This window comes from Bubalus kerabau, chromosome 10 (assembly GCF_029407905.1).
Source record: "Bubalus kerabau isolate K-KA32 ecotype Philippines breed swamp buffalo chromosome 10, PCC_UOA_SB_1v2, whole genome shotgun sequence".
In the NCBI taxonomy this organism is placed as follows: Eukaryota; Metazoa; Chordata; class Mammalia; order Artiodactyla; family Bovidae; genus Bubalus; species Bubalus kerabau.
This window is the reverse complement of record NC_073633.1, coordinates 56,790,274-56,816,889: the sequence shown is the minus strand read 5'-3', so window position 1 is coordinate 56,816,889 and position 26,616 is coordinate 56,790,274. Positions and strand designations below refer to the sequence as shown.

The following is a 26,616-nucleotide window of genomic DNA, read 5'->3' as shown; positions in this document are numbered from 1 at the left end:
GGAGCTGCCGTGCTGATGGCCCAACTTCCCAACTTATGCCCTTAGTTTACTGCAATCGGCCAATTCGGTTCATAGCTCGGTTGGCCTCCCTTAGGAGCCCAGTGTGACAACCCTTCACCAAGCCCAATCAACACCCAAAGGAGCTGCAGGACGCAGGCACAGAGTTCATTCTATGCTCACCCTCTTTCCCACGGGGAGAAAACCCTTGTCAAACTTGAAGGAGCCAGCAGTGGTCCGTGTCTACCTAGTTGCTCAAAACCAACTTAAATCTTTACTTCCTTTTGCTTCCAAGCACAATGCAAACAGAGGAAAGGGGGGTTTTCCATTCTACTGGAACTACTAAAATCATAAAGTACACTCTTGGTTCCAGAATATCCAGTCACAAAGAAAGACAGCTTTGGTTTCATTTGTTGTTGTGATTCTTTCTTTAATTGTTCCACAAACCAGTAACTGTAATTCTGATAGAGAGAATAAGTGGGTCAGCCCAGAGCAGGAAACATAAAAATAAGTGTAAAAGGAGATCTCAGTTCTTTGTTCCCTAGCTCTTCAGTTCAGGTTCTGGAATGAGAGAGGATCAGAGTTTATAGGGACCCAGAAGTCCTCAGATCCAATCTACATAGAGACGTGTGACCTCAGACAAGGACTCTCAGGGTCTCAGCTTCCTCACTTGTAAAATGGAGGAAGTACTTTTTGTCTCATTTGTTACAAATGAGAGCTGATTGTACCAAGCACATTCCATGTGATAACAATCCACCCTCACACTTTCATTTTACAGATGAGAAAACTGAGGTACAGAGAGGTTGCATTATTTGCACAAGGTCACACAACTAGCCAGAGGCAGACCTCATGCAGAGGTGAATCTTCAAATGTTAATCAATGCAAACAGGATTATCTTGAATGCATAAACACCTGCTTGAAATGCTTGAAATACTTCAAATAGTCTAAAACAGCATCTGCAATCCTGTGTTCATCTTTCATTTGTTTACCTGCCTTAAAAAGAAACAGATAAGGAAAAGGTTAGATTCCAGTTCAACCTCTTTTCAAATAAGGACATGTTCCAAGCCAACTCAAAGAACTGCCCTACTTGCTTTGGTCATATTTCCGATGCCAAAAACTTGGCCTCTGTGTTGCTGAATTGAATCTCAGAGACAGGGTTTTGGGTGAAGTAGGAAAGAATAGCTTTATTGTTTTGCCTGGCAAATGTGGACACAGAGGGCTCCTGCACTCAAAAACTGTGTGTCCCCAACCCTGGAGGTTTTAGTGAGGAGTTTTATAGCAACAGTTCAAGGATGATTCTGTTGATAAGATTAGAATGTGGGTAAAGCCTGCACTCCTTTAAACTGCTCTCAGATAATCTCTTGATGAGCTTCTCTGGTTCCTTTAATCTGACTTCTCTGATGATCTTCTCTGAAGAAGAATGCTAAATCTTCCATTGGAGGTTTTAATTCTATAAAGAGCTTAAAGCTACTGTTATATGCATCCACTGAGGTGCAACCAGGACCCTACTCCAAGGCTGCACTATTGTTTCTTGGCTGCTCCCTCTCTCGTCTTTGCATCCCCTCCCTTTGCTGCTGCTGCTGCTAAGTCGCTTCAGTCGTGTCTGACTCTGTGCGACCCCATAGACGGCAGCCCACCAGGCTCCCTCTCTCTGGGATTCTCCAGGCAAGAACACTGGAGTGGGTTGCCATTTCCTTCTCCAGTGCATGAAAGTGAAAAGTGAAAGTGAAGACACTCAGTCGTGTCCGACTCTTAGTGACCCTATGGACTGAAGCCTACCAGGCTCCTCCGTCCATGGGATTTTCCAGGCAAGAGTCCCTTCCTTTATTACTGTTCAAATCTGCCTTTCAGAACTCAGGGAAGGTCATGGAGGCTGAAGTCTGTTTCCTACAAATAAGGAATGGGGGACACAGAAAGTCTTCCATGCCCAGAAGCCCCACAGGGTCCTGCTCAGTTTCGATCCCTAATGGTACAAAAATGTCCATACAGATCAAGCTGGATCAATAAAAGCTTGAGCAGGTGAAAGAGAGGTGGTCATTTTCCAATGACATGATCCTACAGATTTCATAAATTTAATCTTGGAAGTGGAATAATGCTGAAGAAAGAAAGTTCAGTGTGGGGCTGAGAAAGGCCAGGGATTAAGGGCTTGCGGTTGAGAAAAGTGATCCTGGATTTGGGTGGTCTTGATTTCCCTGCTGTCAGCCTTTCACTGATAAAGTATGGTTTTGTCCTAGTTCTTAACCTCTTAAATCTCAACTATGAAGTGAGGGAAATAATAGCACCAATCCAAAACTTACTGTTTTGATTATTTTTCCCTATTATTCTACAAAGAGACTACCATTCTCAGGTATCCCAGTGTCTGATGATAAAAGCAAGAAAATCTGATTCAGAATAGAAAACCCTGCTTCTCTCATCAGAGATTTTTACCTGATACCATGGTTTCTCCCTCCTCTAGCTCTCTTTATCTATGTAAAATATTTTTCCTTCTGAATAACTTTCTTATCACCATTACACTAAAAGGAAAGTTACATTCAGGTCATTAATACCCATCCTCTTGAAATCTCCATTTCTTCAAGAAGCTCTTCAAATTAAAAGAAAGCAAATACTGAGCAACTTTTAGGGATCTAACTATAAGATCATTATAGTTAATGATCAAAGTAAGCGCTCGGCTCTACCACTATGCACAGTGCTGATAACTCTGGAGGCTTCAGGCTCCATGGGATCTAGCCTGCTCCCCTTTTCAGCTCTTGGGAAGTGAAGGGTCCCCCATGGACTGCTGGGCTTTCCGGGGTGCTCCCCAAAGTATATGAATATTTATCTGCTTATAAATTATATAGCACTAATATATTACATGAGCTTCCCTTGTGACTCAGTGATAAAGTATCTACCTGCCAATGCAGGAAAACCAGGTTCGATCCCTGGGTCAAGAAGATTCCCCTGGAGAAGGAGATGACAACCCACTCCAGTATTCTTGTCTGGGAAATCCCATGGACAGAGAAGTCGAGGGCTACAGTCCATGGGGTCGCAAAAAGTCGGACTCAACTTAGCAACTAAACAATAACAATATATTACATAATGCTATATACAAATGATATAGTGTAAATATATAATAAGCATTATATTTACACAAACAAAATGTTCAAAGGTGATATGTTGGTCCGTTTGACTGCTACAATAGAATACCATAGACTGGGTGGCTTATAAAAAACAGAAATGTATTTCTCACAGCTTTGGAGGCTGGGAAGTCCAAGATCAAGGCACTAGCAGATGTGATGTCTGATGAGGGCCTCGTAGATAGTCATATTTTCACACTGTAACCTCACATGGAGGAAGGCTCATGGGATCTGCCTGGCATTCCTTTCATGTGAGCGGTGATCCCATTCCTGAGAGCTCTGCCATCAAGACCATCACCTACCAAAGGTCCTGTATATCTACCATCACCCTGGGGCCAGGTTTTATGTACTAATTTGTGGGGGACACAAGCATTCAGCCCATAGTAAGTGATATGAGAAAAATTAGAAATATCTATTACTTTCTTCTTCCTCCCCAACAGATCTCTTAAGCACCACTCTGAGGCAATGGTTCTCAAACTTTGGGTGAGCAAGAACAGTCTGAAGAATTTGTTTAAAATTAAGATGGTCCAGGCCCCAGCCCTGGAAGTTCTTCTTTACTTTTTCATGGGAGGGGCCTGAAGTTTTTCCATTTCCTGAGCTCTCAGGCTAACTCTGATTCCAACCCTCAATCATAGTTTGGAACCACTGATCCAGACCCTTCTGTTTTCCTCCCCTTTTAATTTTCTGCTAAAATTCTAATCCTGTGATCTTGCTGGTACCTACCTCCTGGACACCCTCATGACTGTTTAAAGAACACCCCATGTTCTTTATTAAAACAATAAAAATAACAATAGCTGCTATGTATTATTTCCTGCTTGGCAAGACTGCCTAGGGTTTGAAAGTGAAAGTGAAGTCGTTCAGTCATGTCCTACTCTTTGTGACCCCATGGACTGTAGCCTACCAGGCTCCTCTGTCCATGGGATTTCCCAGGCAAGAGTACTGGAGTGGATTGCCATTTCCTTCTCCAGGGGATCTTCCCGACCCAGGGATCGAACCCTGGTCTCCCGCATTGTAGACAGACGCTCTACCGTCTGAGCCACCAGGGAAGTCCTAGGGTTTACCTCTCCTTTAATCTGATCAAGTAAATATGCTTAGTCCCACTACACAGATGAAAAAATCGAAATCTCGGAATGCTAATGTCTTACCCCAGGTTACCCAGTTAGTAAGCAATAGGCCAGGGACCTGAACCTAGATCTGTCTGATTCCAATGCCTTGACTGCTTCCAAAACAAGCCACTGTAATTTATTGAACCTCTACTATGAACTGAGGCTTCCCAGGTGGCTCAATAGTAAAAATCCGCCCGCCAATGCAGGAGACAGTGGTTCAATCCCAGGGTCAAGAAGGTTCCCTGGAAAAGGAAATGGCAACCCACTCCAGTATTCTTGCCTGGGAAATCCCATGGAGAGAGGAACCTGGCAGGTTACAGTCCCTGGGGTCACCAAGAGTCAGACACAGCTGAGCGGCTGAGCACACACACTACTATAAACTCGGCACTTGGCTGGGCACTTCACATATAAATCTCTAATACTCATGACATACCTATGCTTGCAAAGGTGTGACTCTCTGTCCACAGATTCTGATGTAGAAAAAATAGCTTTGCTTTCTGTAACCCACCCGAATTGTAATTTCAAGCTCCTATTTTTCCAGCCCTCCTGGATTCTTTCTCGCCCCAATCCCACCTACCACCAGTTCTAGGTCAGACACAATACCAAGGCCTGGAGTTGAGGTGAGCACCTGGTCCTATCCCATCAGTCCACATAGATGACCCCCAGTCTCCCCATCTTCGTGACCTGTTGTCACTGGTAGCTCACTGCTACTCCCAACCTATACCAGGCACAGGGGTATATTTTGCCCCCCCTCCCCCGCTGACAAACTCACAGCCATTTCCTCTTTGAGTTCTTACCACCTTCTGGAAGCAACGTACTGTCCCCTCTGCCCTCTAGACAAATCTCCCTTCCCCCAATCTACTTACAAAGTCCAAGAGACTCTCTTTCTAGTGATAGGAAGGTAGGAATATTCTTTCTTCATTCACATCCCTTTAAAACATTCTTAGCCTTTTGCTTGCCTTTGTTGCTTAGAATTCACTTATGCCAGGTCCTAAGCTTTAGGACTAGACATGGAACAGACTGGTTCCAAATAGGAAAAGGAGTACGTCAAGGCTGTATATTGTCACCCGGCTTATTTAACTTATATGCAGAATACATCATGAGAAATGCTGGGCTGTATGAAGCACAAGCTGGAATCAAGATTGCCAGGAAAAATATCAATAACCTCAGATAAGCAAATGACACCACCCTTATGGCAGAAAGTGAAGAAGGACTAAAGAGCCTCTTGATGAAAGTGAAAGAGGAGAGTGAAAAAGTTGGCTTAAAGTTCAACATTCAGAATACTAAGATCATGGCATCCGGTCCCATCACTTCATGGCAAATAGACGGGGAAACAGTGGAAACAGTGGCTGACTTTATTTTGGGGGGCTCCAAAATCACTTCAGATGGTGACTGCAGCCATGAAATTAAAAGACCTTTGCTCCTTGGAAGAAAAACTATGATAAACCTAGACAGCATATTAAAAAGCAGAGACATTACTTTGTCAACAAAGGTCCATCTAGTCAAAGCTAAGGTTTTTCCAGTAGTCATGTATGTATGTGAGAATTGGACTATAAAGAAAGCTGAGCACCAAAGAATTGATGCTTTTGAACTGTGGTGTTGGAGAAGACTCTTCAGAGTCCCTTGGACTGCAAGGAGATCCAACCAGTCCATCCTAAAAGAGATCAATCCTGGGTGTTCATTGGAAGGATTGATGTTGAAGCTGAAACTCCAATACTTTGGCCACTTGATGTGAAGAGCTGACTCATTGGAAAAGACCCTAATGCTGGGAAATATTGAGGGCGGGAGGAGAAGGGGACAACAGAGGATGAGATGATGGGATGGCATCACCAACTCAATGGACATGAGTTTGGCTAAACTCTGGGAGTTGGGGATGGACAGGGAGGCCTGGTGTGCTACGGTTCATGGGGTCACAAATAGTCAGACACAACTGAGCTACTGAACTGAACTGAAGCTTTAGGAAGACTAAGATTTATAGGCTTCTGTCTACTTTACTCTTCTTAGGTGAGAGGGAGGGTGTGAGGGAGAGTTTGGGAGAAATATATTATTGATATCTCAAAATATTATCTCTGGCTCATGTTCTCTTATTTTACAGATGAAGAGATGGAACTCAAGAAGGTTAAGTAACACTGTGCACAGCTAGTTGGTAGAAGACCCAGGATTTTGGAGGCACGTGGATTCACCAGTGTCTTGGTAAGTTAATCTGCAGAGTGAGGTTGGGAGTGAAGTTGGTTCCTGGCAGTACCCAGAAGACAAGAGATGAGGTGGGCCCAGGGGAGAGGAGCCAAGTAGATAGTCAGCTGTTTTAGGTTCCAGCTTTCTGGGAAATTAGTAAAGTGGAACCTTCAGATCCTGCTTAACAGTGCAGGTAGGATGGAGCCAGCCAAAAAGCCAGCACAGAAGCCTCTGCTCAGGAATCATGCATCCAACTAGAAGGTCTCCATGCCATAGACCTCCAGAAGGAAGGGCAGCCACCAGACAGCACAGTCTTAAGCTTTGCCCTGGGGTCAGTCTGTCCAAACTAATAGGACCAAATGAAGGTCCTGCTCAGTTCGTTTCATCCAGGCAGTGATCATCAAGTTAGCTAAATACCTGCCCAACATTTCAACTTGGATGTCTAAGAGGCATCTCAGACTCCACCTAGCCAAAACTGAATTTTTGATCTTCTACGCCAACTCTGCTCCACTCACAGCCTTTCTGTCTCAGCTAATATCAACACCACTGTCCCACCTGCTCAAACCAAAATCCTTGAAGTCATCTTCAACTCTTCTTTCTCTTCACCCCAGTAGTCAGAAAATCCTGTTGCATCTACCTTCAAAACACACCTACCATCCGTCCATCACTCCCCAATTCCACTTTGACCATGCTGAACTAAGGCGCCATCACTCTCGCTGGATCACTGTAATAGCCTCCTAGCAGATCTCACCACTTGCATCCTAGTTTGCTAGTGATCTGTTCCTAGTCTTATAAACTAGAATGATCTTTTACAAATATTACACAAATTATATCACTCTTCTGCTAAGAGTGAGTCCCCATGTCTCACAGTATAAAGGCCAAAGTTCTTTTAATGATGTTTCCCTAGTCACTGGCCTCCTTGCTGTTCCTGGAAATTCCAGGCATGCTCCTACTTCAGGGCCTTGGCACTGGCTGCACAGGCTATTCTAACTACCTGACGCTCTCCTCCTCAACGTGTCCACAGGGGCGACTCCCTCAAAGCCTTGCTCAGAATTCAACTTTCCAACAAGACTCACCCTAACCATTCTATTTAAAATCACTACCTTCCCCAACCCCCTTAACTCAGCCATACTTATCCTTCTCCTGTCACTCAGATCGTATTCTACCAATCTACATAAATCTCTTATGTATTATATCTATTGTCTCTTATCTGACTTCTCCCATCTCCAATGGTATATAAATACCACAAGGACTGGAATCTTGGTCTGTTTTGTTCACTTGTTTATCCCAAGTACTAGAACAGTGCCTGGCATTAACAGGTATTTTTTTAAAAGTTGAAAAAAATGAATAAAGTTTACCAAGGAATATTACACGAGAATCACATGGTAGCATTTCCCCTGTCTGGTTTCACCAAGTGGCTTTACTTCTCAGTCCTCTACACTGTTAGAGCATCCATTAATACAAAGGAGGAAAGAGTGTGCTTACTCATTTTTCAAAGCAGCCCCCAGCAAAAGCATCCAGTTCTGCATCTTTGCTCCTTTACCAATGCCTTTTTACACTGACATTAGAGGTTTTCTGCCCCTTTCAGTTATAGAAATTTTGCCCATCACTCTTTAACCACAGGACCGGTAGTTTCACTAAACTCAACAGAAAACAGACCCCATGGGGCTGTCCTCATAGCAGAGTCCTTTCCTTTCTCTTTGAGTTTAGTCTGCATTTGAAATACCACTGCCTGTATCCCCTTGGCAGTGCTGTTGGAGAGAGACTTAGGCAACTCTGTGGAAGCCACCTACCCCTGACCTTTGACAGAATTTCCAAACATATTAACTTCAAACTGATGCATTTAGAACTGTGACCTTGGCCCTGGAAGGCAAGAATACATGACAAGATATTTTATTTTCAAAATGTATCAGGATAAAAAATGCTTCTGTAAATCCACCTTATTCTCTTTTTTTGTATGAGGCAGATTTAGATTTGGGGGTTGGGTGTAGGAAGGAAAGAGTCTGAACACTAGAGAACATGTTTAAAAGGTTAATTATTAATGGACAGTCTTCCCTAACAAAGTATCAATAGGCAATCTGGTCTCTTTAGCTTCAGAAATTAGCAAGAGGACCTCGGACCCCAGGTGAAACAGAAATGGAAAATCCCCTGTGTGTCTCTATCTTCTTGTTTTACTGCATCTTAATCCAATCAAGTGCCCATGGACAAAGCCTGGGACCAGGTAAGAGCCTGCCTTTTCTCCAGAGATGGGCATGGACTTTCTTCTTTAAATGGACGTTGCAGTGAATCCAAGCCTTTTGACTATGTCAGATAGAGTTTGCTTCACAGTGTATTAGGTGATTCTATGATCGGCATCACAGGTCATAGGGACGTGTAGCTGTAGGTGTTTCCTAAAATTCTGAAATTTAAATTTTAGGAAACCACTCTAGGAGTAGAAGTCTTCTCAAAGCAATGAAGTGTCTCTCATATCTGATTCAGAAATAGTCAGGCTAAGACTTCTTTGGTGGCAAATAATCTGAAAGAGTCTCAGATCTTCCTGAGAGTTAATTTGGTGTCTAATTTGCAGTTGAAGAGAACAGCTTGTAATGAAACCTTCTATCTTGCTTAGGTTGTCTAATTGCTGGCTTTCTCAGAAGAGAAGAATTTATAGAATCTTCTTTCCAGTCAGGTTGAACATGGAGCTATCATTGCACATTTTCTAAACCTCACTTTTTCTGTCAAAGTTTTACTCTGAGACTAAGCAGTCACACCTGTTTGTTCTGGAAATTCATAGGTTGATGGTCAAGGTGATCCAAATGCTTGATTAGGCAGGTGGATCACAGGTTCCTGGCTGAAGAGTGCATTGGATCAATAAATGATGGATCTGAAGTGAACTGAACACTTTGGCCAAATGAGACAGGGCTTTGGGACTTTATTTTTGTGTTGGTTACTGGTTTTTCTTTCCTCTAAGACTATGCTTGGAGAGAGCTCCAAACCCAAAGACATACCTGAAAACTCCAGAACATTTTTTTTCTCCTTTAAGAAAAAAAGCTATTCTTTGTATTTAATTATTATTTTGTATATTAGGTCAGTTAACAACTTATTAGCAGTATTAATTATTACCATTCATTGAGCATTTTATATGTCAACTACCAGGTTAGTTATTTTGCATACATCATCTCACTTACAAAACTGAGTCCAAAAATATTAATAATAACTTAGAGCAATGCAGGCAGAATTGTTCATGATTTTTCCTCCCTGTGTTCACAAGGATATTGGTGAAGGGCCTTTCCTGCCCCTTGGCCCAGAATGTTTTTCTTATCAAAGCATAACATATATCTCAAAAAATACCTATATCATAAAGTGCTCAATGAATTTTCACAACCTAAGCCAGCATCCCAGGAGCCTCCCTTGCACACGCATCCCTGGAACCTTAACATAGATTATTTTGACTTTTTGGAGCTTTTTGGTAATGGTTGCATATAATATGTGCTCTTTTTGTTCTGGACTTCTTTCACTCAACATCATATTGGTAAGTCATCCATGCAGTTGCATGTAGTATGACACATTCACTCAGGTCACTGTAGCATCCTGCTGTATGAATATACCACCTTTGGTTTATTTGTTCTGCTTCTGATCAGACCAGATGTTTCAGTAGAGACTTGGGGGTTGGACGCCATTAGAGTCAAGGCAAAGGATGAAAGGCAGGACAGCCTCCCCCGGGGTTGCTGGGTATTAGCCACATTTCCCTCAGCAAAACCTGTGCTGGTCAGCTACTGCTTCCCCAGGGTCCCGGCTTGGCAAACGCTGAGGGAAGTTTCCATTAGCAGGAAGGTTCTTCAGAGAAAAGGATCAGAGACAGGAAGCCTTTTGTTTCCTTGAGAGCAGAACATCTTGGCAGAATTTTATTCTGCAGAGAGTGAGTCAGATCTGTGTGCACTAGGCTGGTGTGACATCTTTCTCTTCCTGGGGCACTGCAGGCAAGCAGGCACCCCACAATGGAGCCCTAGAAGGTTGAGTATCTATGCCTTGTAGAATAGTTTCCAAACTGCCCCCCAGGCGATGTTTTTGGCTGTCAGAACCAGGGAGACAGTGCTATTGGCAAGTAGGGCTTAGAAGCCAGGGATGTTGCTAATCATGCTACAGTGGACAGGACAGCCCCCACGGCAATGAATTATTCAGGACCAAGTGTTGATATACCAGGAAGAACTCCCATGGGATCCTTCCTCCTTAACCCCAGACCTCCCAGCTTACTTCTTCTTCTTATTATTGATGGCATTGCTAATGGACCCACTAATGTATCGTACACCCAGTGTATACCAGACATTGCACAAACATTTCACCCCACCTTCCCCTTGTGGTGGAGTCAGACAGCAGAAAAATGACTTGCCGGAGATTCCACAGGAGGAGCAAGAGGTCCCTAGACTGGATCTGTCTGCTTAACGCTATAGGCTTCTGGCCACGGTGCTCTCACCTCATGGTTTAGCAGCCATAGATCCCTAGAAATCCGTTCTGCTCAGTTCCTCTCCCAGGAGAGGAATATTGGGTAATTCCTGTCCACGAACGCCAAGGGAAAGAAGATACGGTGAGCATCCCGAAGACCCTAGGACACAGAGCCTCCATTACCCTCATCCCCAGGCCCCCCTCCTGAGGCCAACACTGCTTAAATGGTAGCCAGTGCTCCTAGACCCTGGCAGCCCCCACCGCCCAGTGATATCCACCAGCGCTGCCTCAGGAGCCTGGCCCCTCCCTGCAGTTCCAGCCGCAGCCTCCACGTCCCGCCCATCAGCCCCTCACTCATTTAGCAAGTGTACATAGGCATCTGCCATACTGAAGACGGTGCTGTAGTACAGCGATTCTCAGCTTCCCAAAAGGTCCCGTTACACTCTCAAAAATTAGTCACAATTCCAAAGAGATCTTTTTTATGTGAAACACAGCTATCAGTATTTACCGTATCAGAGACTAAAATGGAGAACACTTTTTAATGTTTTGAATAATAACAACAAACTCATCCCATGTTAGCATATGAAACACGATACTGGGAGGAATATCTGGTATTTGCCAAACAACAACGAAAAATGAGTCAGAAGAGTGACACTGGGTCACAAAGAAATTTTGGTACTTTTTTCATGTTTGGCTTAATAGAAAGGGCTGGGCTTTTTTCATCTGTTTCTGTATTGAACTTCTTGAGAAATGTTACTTTGTCTGGACTACACAAAGAAAACTGGCTTCACGTATAAGGAAAGGGAGTTCAACCTTAGAGGTCCTGCCAAGGCCCTCACTCAGAACTGCTTTGTTTGTGCAGCAGACACTGTACAACGTGGACTCCACAGCCACCCCTGCTCCCCACAAGCTTACTGACGAATCAGGTGGACCAGGGGCAGGAAGACAGGAGCTGCCTGCACTGCCAGAGGGCAATAAGGGGGCCATCATCCACAGAGAATGTGACAGTAATAAAAACTTCTTCTCATCATCACGATTCTAAATAATGCCAGTGATAAAAATTAACACCCCCTCCAAATCAGTTCTTTTGGTCAGAATTGTAAACAACTGCTGTGGTTACAATTGAGTTTTATTAATGTATACAAAAACTTCAAACGATCACAGTTTTATATCACTTCTCTTTGAATATATGTTCTCTGTTAATGTCAATTTAGAGACCTCCCGGTTACATAGTTGATCCCTAATGTTCATTGACCACACGTATGCTCATTTCAACTGTCTAATTGTTCAGTATCCTCCCAACTTACTTTGTCATCTTGCATCCCAAATTCCATGGTATTTATTGCTTGTTTTTGCCTTTAAATAGAAATGGTAGATTTAAAATTAAAAATATCATACTGATTAAAAAAACAAAGAAATAGAATCCAACCTCAATTCTGTTCTCCTGTGTGACCACTTAGACTTTTGGGTTTAAAACGTAAAACAGTAAAACAGGTTTTACAGTGAACTGTGAGGTGTAATATTTTGTCTGGGAAGTGAAAATTTGGGTTCTTCCAGGAAATATCTTTAATGGATTTGTGCATCTTTAAAGTGGAAATGTATTCTTTTTTAAATTGTTGTTTTAAAACTAAATAACAAATCAAGAAAATAGTGATTATTACTGATTTTTGCATGCATATAACTGAAAATAGTTCTTAGAGAACAAATGGTATTAAAATGATCCGTTCTGGGTTTCACATATATAAGGTATAACATAGTCTAATAAAGGAGATAAGATGTATATATAAATTTTTTTTCAACTGGAACATAAAATGTGATGAGTACCACTGGAGAGGAGTACAAAGGGGTGAGTGTTTGTGTCCCCCACAAAATTCGTATGTTGAGATCCTAACCCCCATCAGGATGGCATCTTAGGAGGTAGGGACTTTGGGAGGTGATTCAGTCGTGAGGGTGGAGCCCTTGTAAATGGGCTCCTTTCAAAAGAGACCTCAGAGAACCCACTGGCTCGCTCTCTACCATATGAGGAAACCTGGAAAAGGGTTTTTACCAGAACCTCAACATGCTGGAACCCTGATCTCAGACTTCCAGCCTCCAGAAATGTGAGAAATAAGTTTCTATTGGTTACAAGCCACCCACTCGATGGTAATTCGTTACAACAGCCTGAATTAACTAAGTCAAGGCGCAGGTAGCGATGAAGAAGCCCTCACTTCCAAGTACAGGTAGACGAAAGGCTTCTGGGAGGAGTCAGCGTGTGAGCAGAGTCTTGCAGGAGAGAATCTGGACACATAAGAAGGAGGCTTTCCTTGTGCATAAGCAAAGGCACAGAGACAATAAAGTACACATGTTTTCCAAGTCCAAATATCTTCCAAAAACAGGCCTTCTGGGAAGGAGAAAAAACTGTAAGAAGGAGTTGACAGCAGCAGTGCATCACAACTGTCCAAAACTAGAAACAACTTGAATGCCCAACAGTAAACCATCCAGGAGGGAGCGGCCAGCTACTGCCAAGTCCTCCTTTAAACAAGCATTGTGTTGAATACCTACTACTGGAAGTGCCAGGAAATTTGTGGAGCAGTAATGATGGGAATCTGAAATAAAAGCCTTGCTGCTGACACTTAGGCACTTACAGTGGCAAATTATCAAAGAGATCGGTGACCTCCAAAAGGTTACATAACAATTGGTCTTGTAGCTTTTAAAAACAAGTATGAGGAAATTTTATATGCGATAAAGTGGGGGAGAAAACAGGACTAAATAAATTATATATTGAATCACAACTACGATAAAAAAATTCGTATACTTGTATATCACTAGGGATTATAAGTATATGTAAAGATCGATAAAGACTTTTAAGGCCATGGAATCTGTATGCGTGTGTGTGTTTTAAGTATTTATACATAAAAGAAAAAAATTAAAAAACAACCTGATTAGCAGCAATTAGATCTGTCCTGGATTTGCTGTCCCTCGAGAGACCACTTCCACCCATCCCCACAAGCTCGCGAAGCCCAGAATTACATCCCCAGTGGGGCCTGCAAACTCCTAACAGGCCTCCACAACTGCAGGAAAGGTCAATCACGAGTAACATCCGAGGTGGGATCCAGAGATGGAACTCACCCAGGCGAGTGCATGAAAAGTAGAATCAGCAGAAAGTCGGTCCATAGAACTCTTGTGAAATCGTGCCTGCCCTCTGCTAGAGCCCCTCCCACCACACTGCCAGACTTCCTGCCCTGTGGCTGAGCCAGTCTGGAGCCCTCCTGAGGGCATGGTACCCAGAGAGGAGAAGTTTGGGGAGACAGGACCACAAGCCATCTCCTACCCTGCTCGCCTTTCACAAGGGGCTCAGGACTTGAAGCCACATTTAATTCTGGGCCAGGTGGACAAGAGTCCCACCACTGCCCTGTTTTCCATACCAGCTGCCACACTGCTATGAGGCATGCTGTGTCCCTGCAGATGAGTCAGCAGGGGGAGGGGAAAGAGAAGCAGGGCTGGGGCAGAGGCTTGCCCAATTTTAGGCCTGGTGCACAAGACACGGCTGAGCAGTTCCACTTACATTCTCCAAGGGCACGTGACCACCTTGACCTCAGCCTGGGGTGTCTCTGACATCCCTGAGGTCCACGTAGGACATGAGGCACAGCATTTCTCATAGCTGTATGCTGGTTCTTAGAAGAGTGTTAATTTTAGAGTGGGGCCCTGTCAGCCAGGGATTGCAGTCCAGCCCACTAGGGCAGGGGGCTGGCCAGGAGCAGGTAAAACATCTGAACCCCTGCCAGACATGCTGAGGATCCTGGCCAGACTCTAGCCCCAGGGTCAGAGCCCAGCTAGTCCTGCGGAGAGTGGGGTGTCTCTGTTAAGGTAGACAACAGGTGCCCCAGCTGCTGACACTCAGGCACCTGGCTTAGGACCTGGATTCAGGTCAGGGGGCAGCCGTACTTCTCAAGAGAAGGTGTCATTCTTGGATGTTGCCACAAGGTAGCGTGGCGACGTCTTGGCAGCCTCAGAGTTTCAGGAAAGGATTTAGGTAAGAGAAAACCTGTGTTTCTGGATACCTCTGGAAAACTCAAGGCTACTGACTGACATCGCTTTCCTCTCTGCTTATGACTATTTCCAGAAACACTCATAGTTTGGATGTTTCTGCGGGATCTGGGGGCAGGGGCGGGAGGAAGTACAGAGAAGGGGAGGCCTTCTTGTCTGCCCCAGCACTTTCTCCTCCATGTGTGCCAGTTCACCTTCAGGGTCCTGGCGAGGTACGCTTTGGCACAGCTTTTAGATAACGTATTGTGGAACTACTAAAAATAGTTCTTACGACCAGCGGTCCCCAACCTTTTATGTCACCAGGGACCAGCTTCATGGAAGACAGCTTTTCACGGACTGGGGTGGGAGGAGGTGGTTTCAGGATGATTCAAGCATAGACATTTATTGCGCACTATTCTAATCTAATGTCGCCGCTGATCAGACAGGAGGTACCAGTCTGCGGCCCAGAGATTGAGGACCCCTACTTATGATGATATAAAAGTGGCACACTAAGTATTTTCATTCCAAGGCTAAGTGGGACAAAAGTACCATACCTAATTGTGTGTGTCTTCTGATTACAATGCCATGAAAACACGTGTATTTGAGGAAAAAAAATTACTAAAGAAAAGGAACAAACATGTTCATACTTCAGTTGAGTTTACATCTAAATTTCTGTCTTCCAAATTTTATGTAATGTTGTAGTTTGTATATACTACTTTGCTTGAATGATTTGAATAATTTAAAAATTTATATCAAAATGATAAAGCAAAGCGATTTGACTAGTCAGACTCAAACTTTAGTGTACACTAGAAGTCTATTAAAATATGATTTTATTAAATCTCATTTATTTATAAAATAAATGAATTCTATTAAATTTCTTAGCAAGTTCCTGACTCAGTGAGCCTGGGGTGGATCCAGGAATTTGCATTTCTAAAGGTCCCAGGTGTTGCTTCAGGTCTGGGGACTACACACTGAGAACCACTGAAAAACAAAAATAGACAGTTAATGGCAAAACAGTAACTTGACTTGAACCCAGGTCTCCTGACTTCCTGGCTTAAAGTTCTTCCCTCAGAAACAATGCAAACCCTGGGGCAAAACTGGTTTTCATTTCTCAGTATCCTGCAGCGGGTAAATGAAGGGATATCAGTGTTCATGATCCTGAATATTGACCTCCCTCAAGGGAGAGTATGAGTGTTAGTTGCTCAGCTGTGTCTGACTCTTTGTGACCTCATGGACTGTGGCCTGCCAGGCTCCTCTCTCCATGGAATTCTCCTGGCAAGAATACTGGAGTGGATACCCATTCCCTTCTCCAGGGAATCTTCCCAATCCAGGGATGGAACCCGGGTCTCCCGCTTTCTGGGCAGATTCTTTATCATCTGAGCCACCAGGGAAGCCCAAGAGTAGCCATATTCCAAATAATATAAAACCATTAAATATTTGTGACAATTTAGTCCTCCAGAATAAAATATCATCATGCTAAAAAGGCAGTGGTTCTTTAACTGAAGAAAGAAATTCCCAAGTTGAGATTTAGTTGTAATTGGTAGAAAAATACTAGTAGCAATAATGAATTAACCATACACAGTAAAGCATGCCTTGGCAGACCTGAAAATAGGATCAAGAAAATTCTTTTGCTTTGAGCTGGGCATTACCATGAGTTGGGCAGAGTCTGTGATAGTCCTAGTTGACTAGGACTGGCCTTTCCGTGACTGTGAAAAACTTTCCAGTGACAAATGTTCCAGCTTCCTTGTCCCAAGAGAGACCAAAAGAGTGAAAACAAAGTACTTCTTCTGAAATATAACAAGATCAACAACAAACTACAGCATTTATTAACCCTCTACTGTGCACCAGGCCCCATGGTCTGTATAAAAAGGTGTTCCTGAGGATACAAAAATGAAAAAGCACACCCATTCATCAAGGAGCTTCCCAGCTGATGAAATCTGAAGTCCCCTACAACTGTGTGTATTAGAGATTGGAAGAGGTATAATTTCAACATGGTGTGATAAGTGCACAATTAGATAGGAAACATCACAAGGCAGGAAAGGTTAGCAGAGGAGGCTTTATAGAGGAAGTGATATTTGAGTTGAGCCTTGAAGGAGAAGTAGAAGGATATAGGAAGCAGAAGGAAAAGCATGAGCCAGTCTTGGAGACTTGAAAACATAAAATGAAATTGGGAATCCCTGAGATGTTTGCTGGGCTTCCCTGGTGGCTCAGAGGTAAAGAATCCGCCTGTAATGGCAGGAGATGCAGATTCAATCCTTGGGTCAGGAAGATCCCCTGGAGAAGGGCATGACAACCCACTCCAGTATTCTTGCCTGGAGAATCCCATGGACAGAGGAGCCTGGCGGGCTACAGTCTATAGGGTCATAAAGAGTCCAGCACGACTGAAGTGACTAAAGTGACTGAGCATACACACACTCTTAAATATAAATTGAGTACGTGCACACAGACAGTTGCTATAGCTCAGGGTAGGGCACAAAAGAAGTGGTCAGAGGTGAGGACCTCATAGGGCATGCTAATGAGTTTGGCCCTCGCTGTGGAGGCAGTGGGGCTGCCACTGAAGTTGGTATTTGGAAAGGGGAGGGACTCGGTCACTGGCTGCCTTTCCTGCTGGGTGGATGGCTCTGTCTCACAGCCTGGCTGAAATTCTAGCCACTCCCTAATGGAAAGCCATGTTATCAGCAGGAAAAGACAGGGGTGGGGCTCAGAAGTTACAGGCTCTGCAACCTCACCTGACTGAGGCCAACCAACACTCAGACTTACCCATGAACAAGTCTGTTTGAAGTTTACGTGTTAATTGCTATCCCTAAGCACTAAATGGTAGAAGAGATTTACACCAATGAAACCAAGGTGGGTACACATCATAGAACCTTGAATAGGAACCTACAATTTAAAAAGTATAATACCTTCTTCTGAGTTTCAAAAGAGAACCATCTGCAAATTCCACATCACACTAGTTTTTAGACCTATAGCAATTTCAACGTTAAAAACTCACTCCTGGGACTTCCCTTGTGATCCAATGGCTAAGACTCCACACTCCCAACTCAGGAGACCCAGGTTCAATCCCTGGTCAGCAAACTAGATCCCACAAGCAATAACTAAGACCCAGTGCAGCCAAATAATTAAGAAAATACTCATTTAAAAAAAATCTTCTTCCTACCTACATGGTATCACTTGATTCACACAATATCCTGGGCAGGTATCATTATGCCCATTTTACAGATGTAAAGATTCACCAGCCAAAGGCTACAGAGAACACACTTGGAATCAGATGAAAGTTAGGATTATCTGGCTTACTGCAGCTAGGGAAGACATACTCCAGAGAAACTCGAGAGCATCCCTACATGAGGAGTGGAGAGGGGCTTCTTAGAAAATCTGGGCTTGTGCTGGGTGAGACTACAGAAAGGCTGGGGAAGCTGGGGAGCTCCAGAAGGCAGCTGTGCTCAGCACTGCACCACCAGTACGGCACGGTAGTAGCTGTTCTCAGTGCGACTCTGTCCAAAGGGGAGGGGATCATTCAGCTATCCGGTATCTTAATCTAATTAATTGTTGTGAAATCATTAGTGCTTAATTTAAGCCACAACATCCCAGCAGGCGAGGCTAAAACTGGCATTGCTACAGGAGCAGCAGTCCCTCCTTGTTAGCTGGAAGCAGGCACTGTCTGGTCACGTTTCTGGAGTCAGAGTGGCCTCCTTTCTGTCCTGCTGCAAACATAGATGCAGAGGGTTTTGGTAGCATGTTGCTTCTGTGTTGAGGGCATGGTCTATGTTCAGTTGGGAATATCATGGTCTGGCTGCCAGCAAGGCTCGTTTTTGTTGCTGTTGTGTTTGTTTTCCTTTTCTCACTTACCCAGTAACCCAGGTAATGTCATTGACACCTCTTGATACCTCTGCCCTAGCCAAACAGCCTTGGGTGGCTGCCTCCACCTCCTGAGCCCACAATCTCTCACCAGTGTTGGCCCTTCCAGCACTGACAGCCTGAGTGTCACCAGGGCTCATCAAGAGCCATCATGGTGCCCTGAGACCTTCAACACCTACCTTATCAGCTGTCAGCTATTTAACCATTAACGGGAGAAAGAAATATGAACACAAAGTTCTACCCACTTTAAACATGAAACACTGACCCTGCCTTAACCCTGGTGCAACGCAGTTGCCTTGAGCCATTCAAAGATTCCCAAACACCAGGGGGACGAAGGTACAGTTCTGTAAGAGCAAGCCAAGCAGTAGATAACCATTAGACCTTTCCTTTCCCAAGGCTGTTTTATACTGGTCCAGACACGCATTTATTTTTGGTTTGAGTAATAACAATGAAAAATATACATTTGATGTTTACATTGTTTTGAGTAGAAATGAGGTGTATGAAATAATGTGCTTAGCTGCTCAGTCATGTCTGACTCTTTGCAACCCTATGGACCATAACCTTCCAGGATCCTCTGTCCCTGGGATTCTCCAGGCAAAAATACTGGACTGGGTTGCCATTCCCTTCTCCAGGGGATCTTCCTGACCCAGGGATCGAACCCTGGTCTCCTACATTGCAGGCAGATTTCTTTATCTCTGAGCCACCAGGTAAAGCCTCTCCAGGCAAGAATACTAGAGTGAGTTGCCATTTCCTTCTCCAATGCATGAAAGTGAAGTTGCTCAGTCATGTCCGACTCTTAGCAACCCCATGGACTGCAGCCTACCATGCTCCTCCATCCATGGGATTCTCCAGGCAAGAGTACTGGAATGGGTTGCCATTGCCTTCTCTGATATGAAATAATAGTAACTAATAATTTTGAGAACCTTTAAATGTGCCAAATGTTTTGTCTATTTGTTTTCCTTTATCCATGCAACCTTCCTGTAGATAAGTATCATTGTCACTACTTTACAGGGGAAACTGTGGTTTAGAGGGACGAAGCTGCAAGCACAGCTCCAGGATCCCTGGGATTCTCACTGGTGCTTATTTCTGGTGATGCTGGCTCCCTTCAGAGCCCACATGGGTACATTTGCTTTCAGAGGTTTCCCACTTTGAATGTTACTCAATGTCAGGGGAGCCTCAGACATACTCTGAGCCTCTCTGGGCCTGGCCCCTTTTACTAGAAGTTTGCACTCATCTTACCCATTGTGAGTGATGTCTACCTCTCAAAGGCCCAGGAGAAAATCCACCCCTGGATAAAGTCCTGGTCACTTTGTGTCTCAGCTTCCATCACAGCCACTGGTTCCCCAAAGTCAAGCTCAGAAACAAGGGGTAAGCCCAAATCCAGGCAGATGAAAAAAAAGAAGAGGCCTCATGACATCAAGCCTGAAAATTCTGGGCCAATTTAAGGCAAACAAGGATGCTGTGAAAAGGTTAAAATATTTTTTTCTTCACCCAAGAATGCTCTAGGAACAGAGTTATTTTCACAAGCTGAGCCAGACCCTCCAACAGAGAGCTTGGTGACATCAGCAAAACAGCACCTGAGAAGTCTCCTTTTGTGAGGTCTTGCCACTGTTCCATGACGAGGTCCTCTTGGTGTGTTGTTGCCATGGCCTGGCCACCTCCTTCAGCCACAGAGAGGGGCTCCTGTCCCTGAGATTTATGATCAGAATAAGTGATCTCAAAGTGAAACCATGTAACTCACATTTGGACTTGAACTCAGCCTCACACCTGGTCTCAGCAATGAATGAAACTCAGGTTCTTGATGTCTCATCACAGAAAGAATTCAGTGAGAGACAAAGTGATAGATAAGAAGTTGATTTATTTAAAGAGAAACACACTCCACAGAGTTTTGACTGTCTTAGAAAATGAGAGCAGCCTTGGAATATGACATGTTTAGTTTTTACGGGCTGAGTTTCATAGGCTAATGAGTGGGAGGAGTATTCCAACTATTAATATTTCAGGGAAGGGGCAAGGATTCAAGGAATCAGGCCACCACCCACATTTTGACCTTTGATGACTGGCCTCAGAACTGTCAGGGCAATGGTGAGGATGCCACTTAGCTTGCAGATGTGTTTCAATGATCATATCTTTGTTGTTCACTTGCTAAGTCGTGTCTGACAGTTTGCCACCCCATGGACTGCAGCACTCCAGGCTTCCCCGTCCTTCACTGTCTCCTGGAGTTTGCTCAAACTCATGTCCATTGAGTCGGTGATGCCATCCAACCATCTCATCCTCTGTCATCCGCTTCTCCTCCTGCCTTCAATCTTTCCCAGCATCAGCATCTTTTCCAGTGAGTTGGCTCTTCACATCAGGTGGCCAAAGTACTGGAGCTTCAGCTTCAGCATCAGTCCTTTCAATGAATATTCAGAGTTTATTTCCTTTAGGATTGACAGGTTGGATCTCCTTGCTGTCCAAGGGACTCTCAAGAGTCTTTTCCAGCACCACAGTTTGAAAGCATCAATTCTTTGGCACTCAGCCTTCTTTATGGTTCAACTCTCACATCTGTACAAGACTACTGAGAACACCATAGCTCTGACTATACAGACCTTTGTTGGCAAAGTGATGTCTCTGTTCATATGCTGTCTAGGTTTGTTATAGCTTTTTTTCCAAGGAGCAAGCATCTTAATTTCACTGGTGCACTCACCATCCACAGAGATTTTGGAATCCAAGAAAACACTGAGACTCAAACTCTAGTGAAAGTTAACTTGTCCACCATCTTGGACCTATTTTGTTCTAAGCAGTTTATGTGCTGTCCAGGGGCTGTCATTCTTTTAAAGTATGTACCCTGCCTCCTTCCCTCCTGTTTCAAAAGCAGGAAGAGCTGGAGAGAAGACCCAGAAGGGAGGGTGGGGCGCCACCTTTCCACTCACACCTGGAGACATCCAGATGATCAATTGAAGCAGTGAAGTCCACCCATGGTGCCTAGGCCTGTATCTACTCACAGATGTACCCACACACCAGCTCTGTGTGGGTCTCGTGTTAGGACTCTACCACATCCAAAATTCATCAGTATGTTCCTTTGCCATAACACAAGACCACAGACTGGTGGTTCAAACAGAAATTTATTTTCTTGCGGTCCTGGATGTTAGAAGTCAGAGGTCAAGGTATCAGCAGGGCTAGTTTCTCCTGAGGCATCTCTGTTTGGCTTGCAGATGGCAGTCAGGCATGGGGAACCCTGGGGCTATCATTGTTCTGTTTGAGCTTCAGCAATTCCCTGGGGGTGGTAGCACTTCAGGGATAGAAAAAGAAGCTTATAAATACACCTGAGACTGAAAAGTAAGTATAAGTCTATACCCTCCAAACCAGGCCCAAACAGGGGGCTTTTGCTACTGGTGGTGCAGAAAGCTATGGCTAGCTGAGGTGCACAGGAGCCAGCTGGCAGCTTGTGGGGAGGGGGCTCGGCCCTTTCCAACAGCATGATTAAGAGTTTCTGGCAACAGGAGCAATAACTGGCTGGAGACCAAGAAGGAGCCATTTATCTGGCTCCTGGTGGGGGTGAGTGATAAAACTCATCACCCTCTGGCTCGGCACCTGAGGCAGGGTCATCCTCAAGGGAGGTGCTTGCTGTGAGACCCCTGGCCTCTCTCTGGCTTGGGGAGGCGATTTTCCCCACACAGGCGAGCTGTCCCCAGCCAGGCCACTGCCTAGACTCACGCTGGCCTCAGTCAGGGATGGCTGCCATCCTCTCCCAGGTGTCTGCTTTCTCCCTTCAGGCCCCACAGACTCCGAAGGAGGAGAGGATGATCCCCAGCCGGAAGACAGAGCAGGATTGGGAAGATAAACACCGCAGCTTCTCTTCGGGGAAGTGAACCACAGATCGTGGATCTGGAGTCTAAAAACCTCATCTCCGTCCTGGCTATGCCACTGACTGCAGGTGGCCTCGAGCAAATCACTGTAGTCTCTCTAGGCCTCTGCTTTTCAGTAGTGAGTGGGGTTGGTATTAGAGACCCAACAGGGCTGTTGTGAGGATGAAATGGGTCATTTATGTATGTGAAACCATGTAATGCAACTGTGCATGACTGGCCATAAAACAACATTTGTAAGAACGTACTCTTTACTAAGTCGTCCTCCATTACAACACTCATCTGATTCACTGAATACTCCCATTGCTTCCCCAACTTTTTATTACCAAAGTATCCCAGTATAGAAAAAATTGAAAGAAGAGCACAAAGAATTACTGTATTCCCTCCAGATAGATTCAATAACTGTTAACACGTTAGCATATTTAGTCTCTCTCTATGCATATTTATATGTGTGTGTGACACAGAACCATTTGATTTCTATATCTCTTGCTGTATGTATATATATGAAAATGAATGTCTGTAAGTCACTGTTCTCTTTCTTTCCTACATGTATATTTGAGCCCAGTCTCTCAGGCCTCCAGGGGATCTCTCTTGTTCTTACATTACCTGCCGCATCTCTCTCTGCCTACTGGACTAGGAACGCCTCAAAAGCAGGGACAAGGTAGTCACCATTGTATCCCCAGGACTCACAGAAGTTGGCATGGAGTAGGCATGTGACAAGTGATCGTTGAGTAAATCCCTCTTCAACAAAGAACTAACCAACATACACTTTTTTTTTTTTAAGTAAATGAGTTTTAAGTCATTTCATCTGGCAAATTCCAGATCCCTGCTGGTGATAATGGAAAAAACACCCAGAGGTACAGGATATTCAGGTCTTGCTCTACTTCCCCCTCTAAAAGCATGGGACTCTGAAGTCACTTGGGACTCGTGGGGAGAGGCTGTACTCTACAGCTACGATGCAGCTATCTACTTGCAATATGGAAATACTCTCCAGACCACAATCTACTCTGGAAAACACACATGCACAGAGAAGCTGTCTCTGTCCCCACAATGGACCTCACAGAAGTGATGTAAGTCCTTTAGGTTTTCAGGGAGCCAGCAACCCACTTTCAGACCAATAAGGGTGGGAAGAGGGTGTGTTGTTGTCTGGCCTATAAATTCCCTACAATGCTCACGAACTTCACAGGAGTTTTAAGCTTCCCTCAGCCTCAGATGGGGCTTCTGAAATGGCACTAGTGGTAAAGAACCTGCCTGCCAAGGCAGGATATGTAAGAGACATGGGTTTGATCCCTGGGTTGGGAAGACCCCCTGGAAGAGGAAATGGCAACCCATGCCAGTATTCTTGTCTGGAGAATCCCATAGACAGAGGAGCCTGGCGAGCTATAGTCCATCGGGTTGCAAAAAGTAAGACACGAACGAAGCGACTTTGCATGCAGGCAACTTCAGATGGCTCTCTTTAAAACAGAGTTTCTCAAACTTTAATGTGCATATGAATCACCTGAGGAGGCTGATAAAATGAATGTTCTGTTTCAGTGCATCTGGGATGGGCTCTAAGATCTTACGTTTCTACCAAGTGTTTGGGTTGTTCCAATGTGGCTGGTCCCCAAAACACACTTTGAGAAGCAACGTTCTGAAGAACACAAAATAGCTCCTCTGTTACTTGGTGAACTAGTAATTAGCACCTACTTCCAGATATAAGAGCTTCCCTGGTGGTTCAGAGGTAAAGAATCTGCCTGCCAAACTGGAGACATGGATTCGATCCCTGGGTTGGGAAGATCGCCTGGAGAAGGAAATGGCAACCCACTCCAGTATTCTTGCCTGGGAAATCCCATGGACAGAGGAGCCTGGTGGGCTACAGTCCATGGGGTCACAAAGAGTCGGACATGACTGAGCAACTAAACAACAACAACTAGATATAAGGCAGTGTGCCAGCGCTGGTTGTACCAGAAAATGGGAAGAAATGCAAAGATGGACAAAATGCAGTTCTTTGCCTCAAATCCTGGAGAAGGCGATGGCATCCCACTCCAGTACTCTCGCCTGGAAAATCCCATGGACGGAGGAGCCTGGTAGGCTGCAGTCCATGGGGTCGTAAAGAGTTGGACATGACTAAGTGACTTCACTTTCACTTTTCACTTTCATGCATTGGAGAAGGAAATGGCAAGCCACTCCAGTGTTCTTGCCTGGAGAATCCCAGGGATGGGGGTGCTGCCGTCTATGGGGTCACACAGAGTCAGACATGACTGAAGTGACTTAGCAGCAGCAGCAGCAGCCTCAAATCCAGCTGGATCTGCCTCATTACTACGTTTAGGCCTTAATTCTTACAACCTATAATCTACACAGTGTATATTTTTTGTTCTCATTTTGCTTATGAAGAGACTGGGGTTCGTTCAGTCTGTCTTATCCAAGCCAGTGAAAGGATACTGTGAGATCTGAGCTGAGGTCTCCCTGACTCCGAGACCTGTGTTTTCCATGCACCTCTCTCACATCTGGTCTTCATGCACTTCTCACTAAGTGCTCAGATAGAAGGGCAGAGAGTGCCCTTAAAGCACACCTCGGTAGCCCCTGGGGAAAGAAAGTGTGGTGGCAGCAGGCAAGAGACACTACGTGACCACCAGAGAGGGGAGTTAGGACCCAGCGGGTGCCTCAAGGGTGCCTTGCCTTGGGTCTCCGTCTGTTTCAGGTAATATATTTCCTCATGCAGTGGATCAAATGCAGCCTACACTAGTAAACTTCAGCCATGAATTATGGCTTGAACTTTGGATAAATCACTGCGCTCACCTGGACTCAAAATTGGAAGCTGTTTAATTTCTTTTCTCTCTGTCAAAAGGTCTTCCAGTCTTCCCTTCACCCTCAAGTCAGGGTGAATGTCTCCTTGGTATGTCCCCACTTGGGGTCCCCCAACCCCGACTTCTTAGCTCAGGACTGGGAGTTTCTGGAGCTCACTCTGCAGTCTTCCTTCTTTCCTTCCTAATTTTACCATGTTTATGAGCACAGCTGTGCCAGATGCTGTGCTGAGGGCTGGGGATGTCAAGGCGATGAGATGACCACCCCCCACACACAGCAGTGTGGCCCAGGGATGTGGAGGAGAGCAACTGACTCAGCACAGGTGGGGACAGGCAGCACTGAGTGGGCAGCTTCCCCACCTGCCAGGGCTTCACTCCCCAGCAACCCTATGAGGTGAGTGCACATGTAAAATCATCCCCATTTTAAAGATGAAGAAACTGAGGCTTACAAAAGTCATCACAATTATTAAGGATCAAATGAAATAATATATGCAAAATCACTTAGCAGAGTGTCTAACAAGTAGGAAATAAATGGTACCTACAATGCCTTCTTTAGGGGGAAGAATTAGGGGAGGAGACATTTAGGGAGTTTGAAATCAACATGTACACACTGCTGTATTTGAAATGGATAACCAACCAGTGCCTACTGTATTATTGCCCAGGAAACTCTGCTCAATGCTATGTGGCAGGCTGGGTGGGAGAGGAGTTTGACGGAGAATGGAAACATATATGTATGGCTGAGTCCCTTCCTTGTGCGCCTGAAACTACTACAATATTTTTAACCGGCTATACTCCAATGTAAAAAAATATTTTTAAATAATAATAAAAAATAAAATGCCTTCTTTAAACAGCAGAACAGAGAATAGGAGCCAATTAGCCTTGCTCTCAGTCACAAGAAACTGGAGAGTTGAAAAAAGGCCTCTTGACTCCCCTGGAGGACAAACACCAGGCTTCGGACTGGCCACACATAATGAGAAAACTTGAGGAGCAAAGTAAAAGGGCCATCGAGAAAGGGCTTGGCAGGGTCCAAAGTGCCCCAGCACACCGGTGAGGGCAGTGTGAGCTCTGATGGAGGGGTGGCAGTGATAAGTCACTCTGCAGGCGGCTCAGACAGCAGTGGCAGCCCCACGGCCCTCTGTCCTTCTTAGACGGCCGCTCACCCCAGGCTCGGCTGGTCCACGTTTCACCTGTCACGCTCCCCATCTGGGTAATGGAGTGTTATGAAGCATGTTGGAGGCCATCAATTAGCGCTTAACTCCATGTCTGTTGGGTCGTATTTCCAAGGATGCTCCACTCAGATTCATGGCAGAGGTAAATC

General features: G+C 44.7%; 1 protein-coding gene across 1 annotated transcript in view; it reads left to right on the top strand.

Annotated features, from left to right (window-relative positions):
- Nucleotides 1–8,527: 8,527 nt before the first annotated feature.
- The window catches only part of LIPC (lipase C, hepatic type), a 163,371-nt gene continuing 145,282 nt past the window's right edge, over nucleotides 8,528–26,616 (top strand). Inside the window, exon 1 of the mRNA XM_055537823.1 lies at nucleotides 8,528–8,612. Coding sequence (XP_055393798.1) covers nucleotides 8,528–8,612 — 85 coding nt within the window. The remainder of the gene's footprint in view (nucleotides 8,613–26,616) is intronic.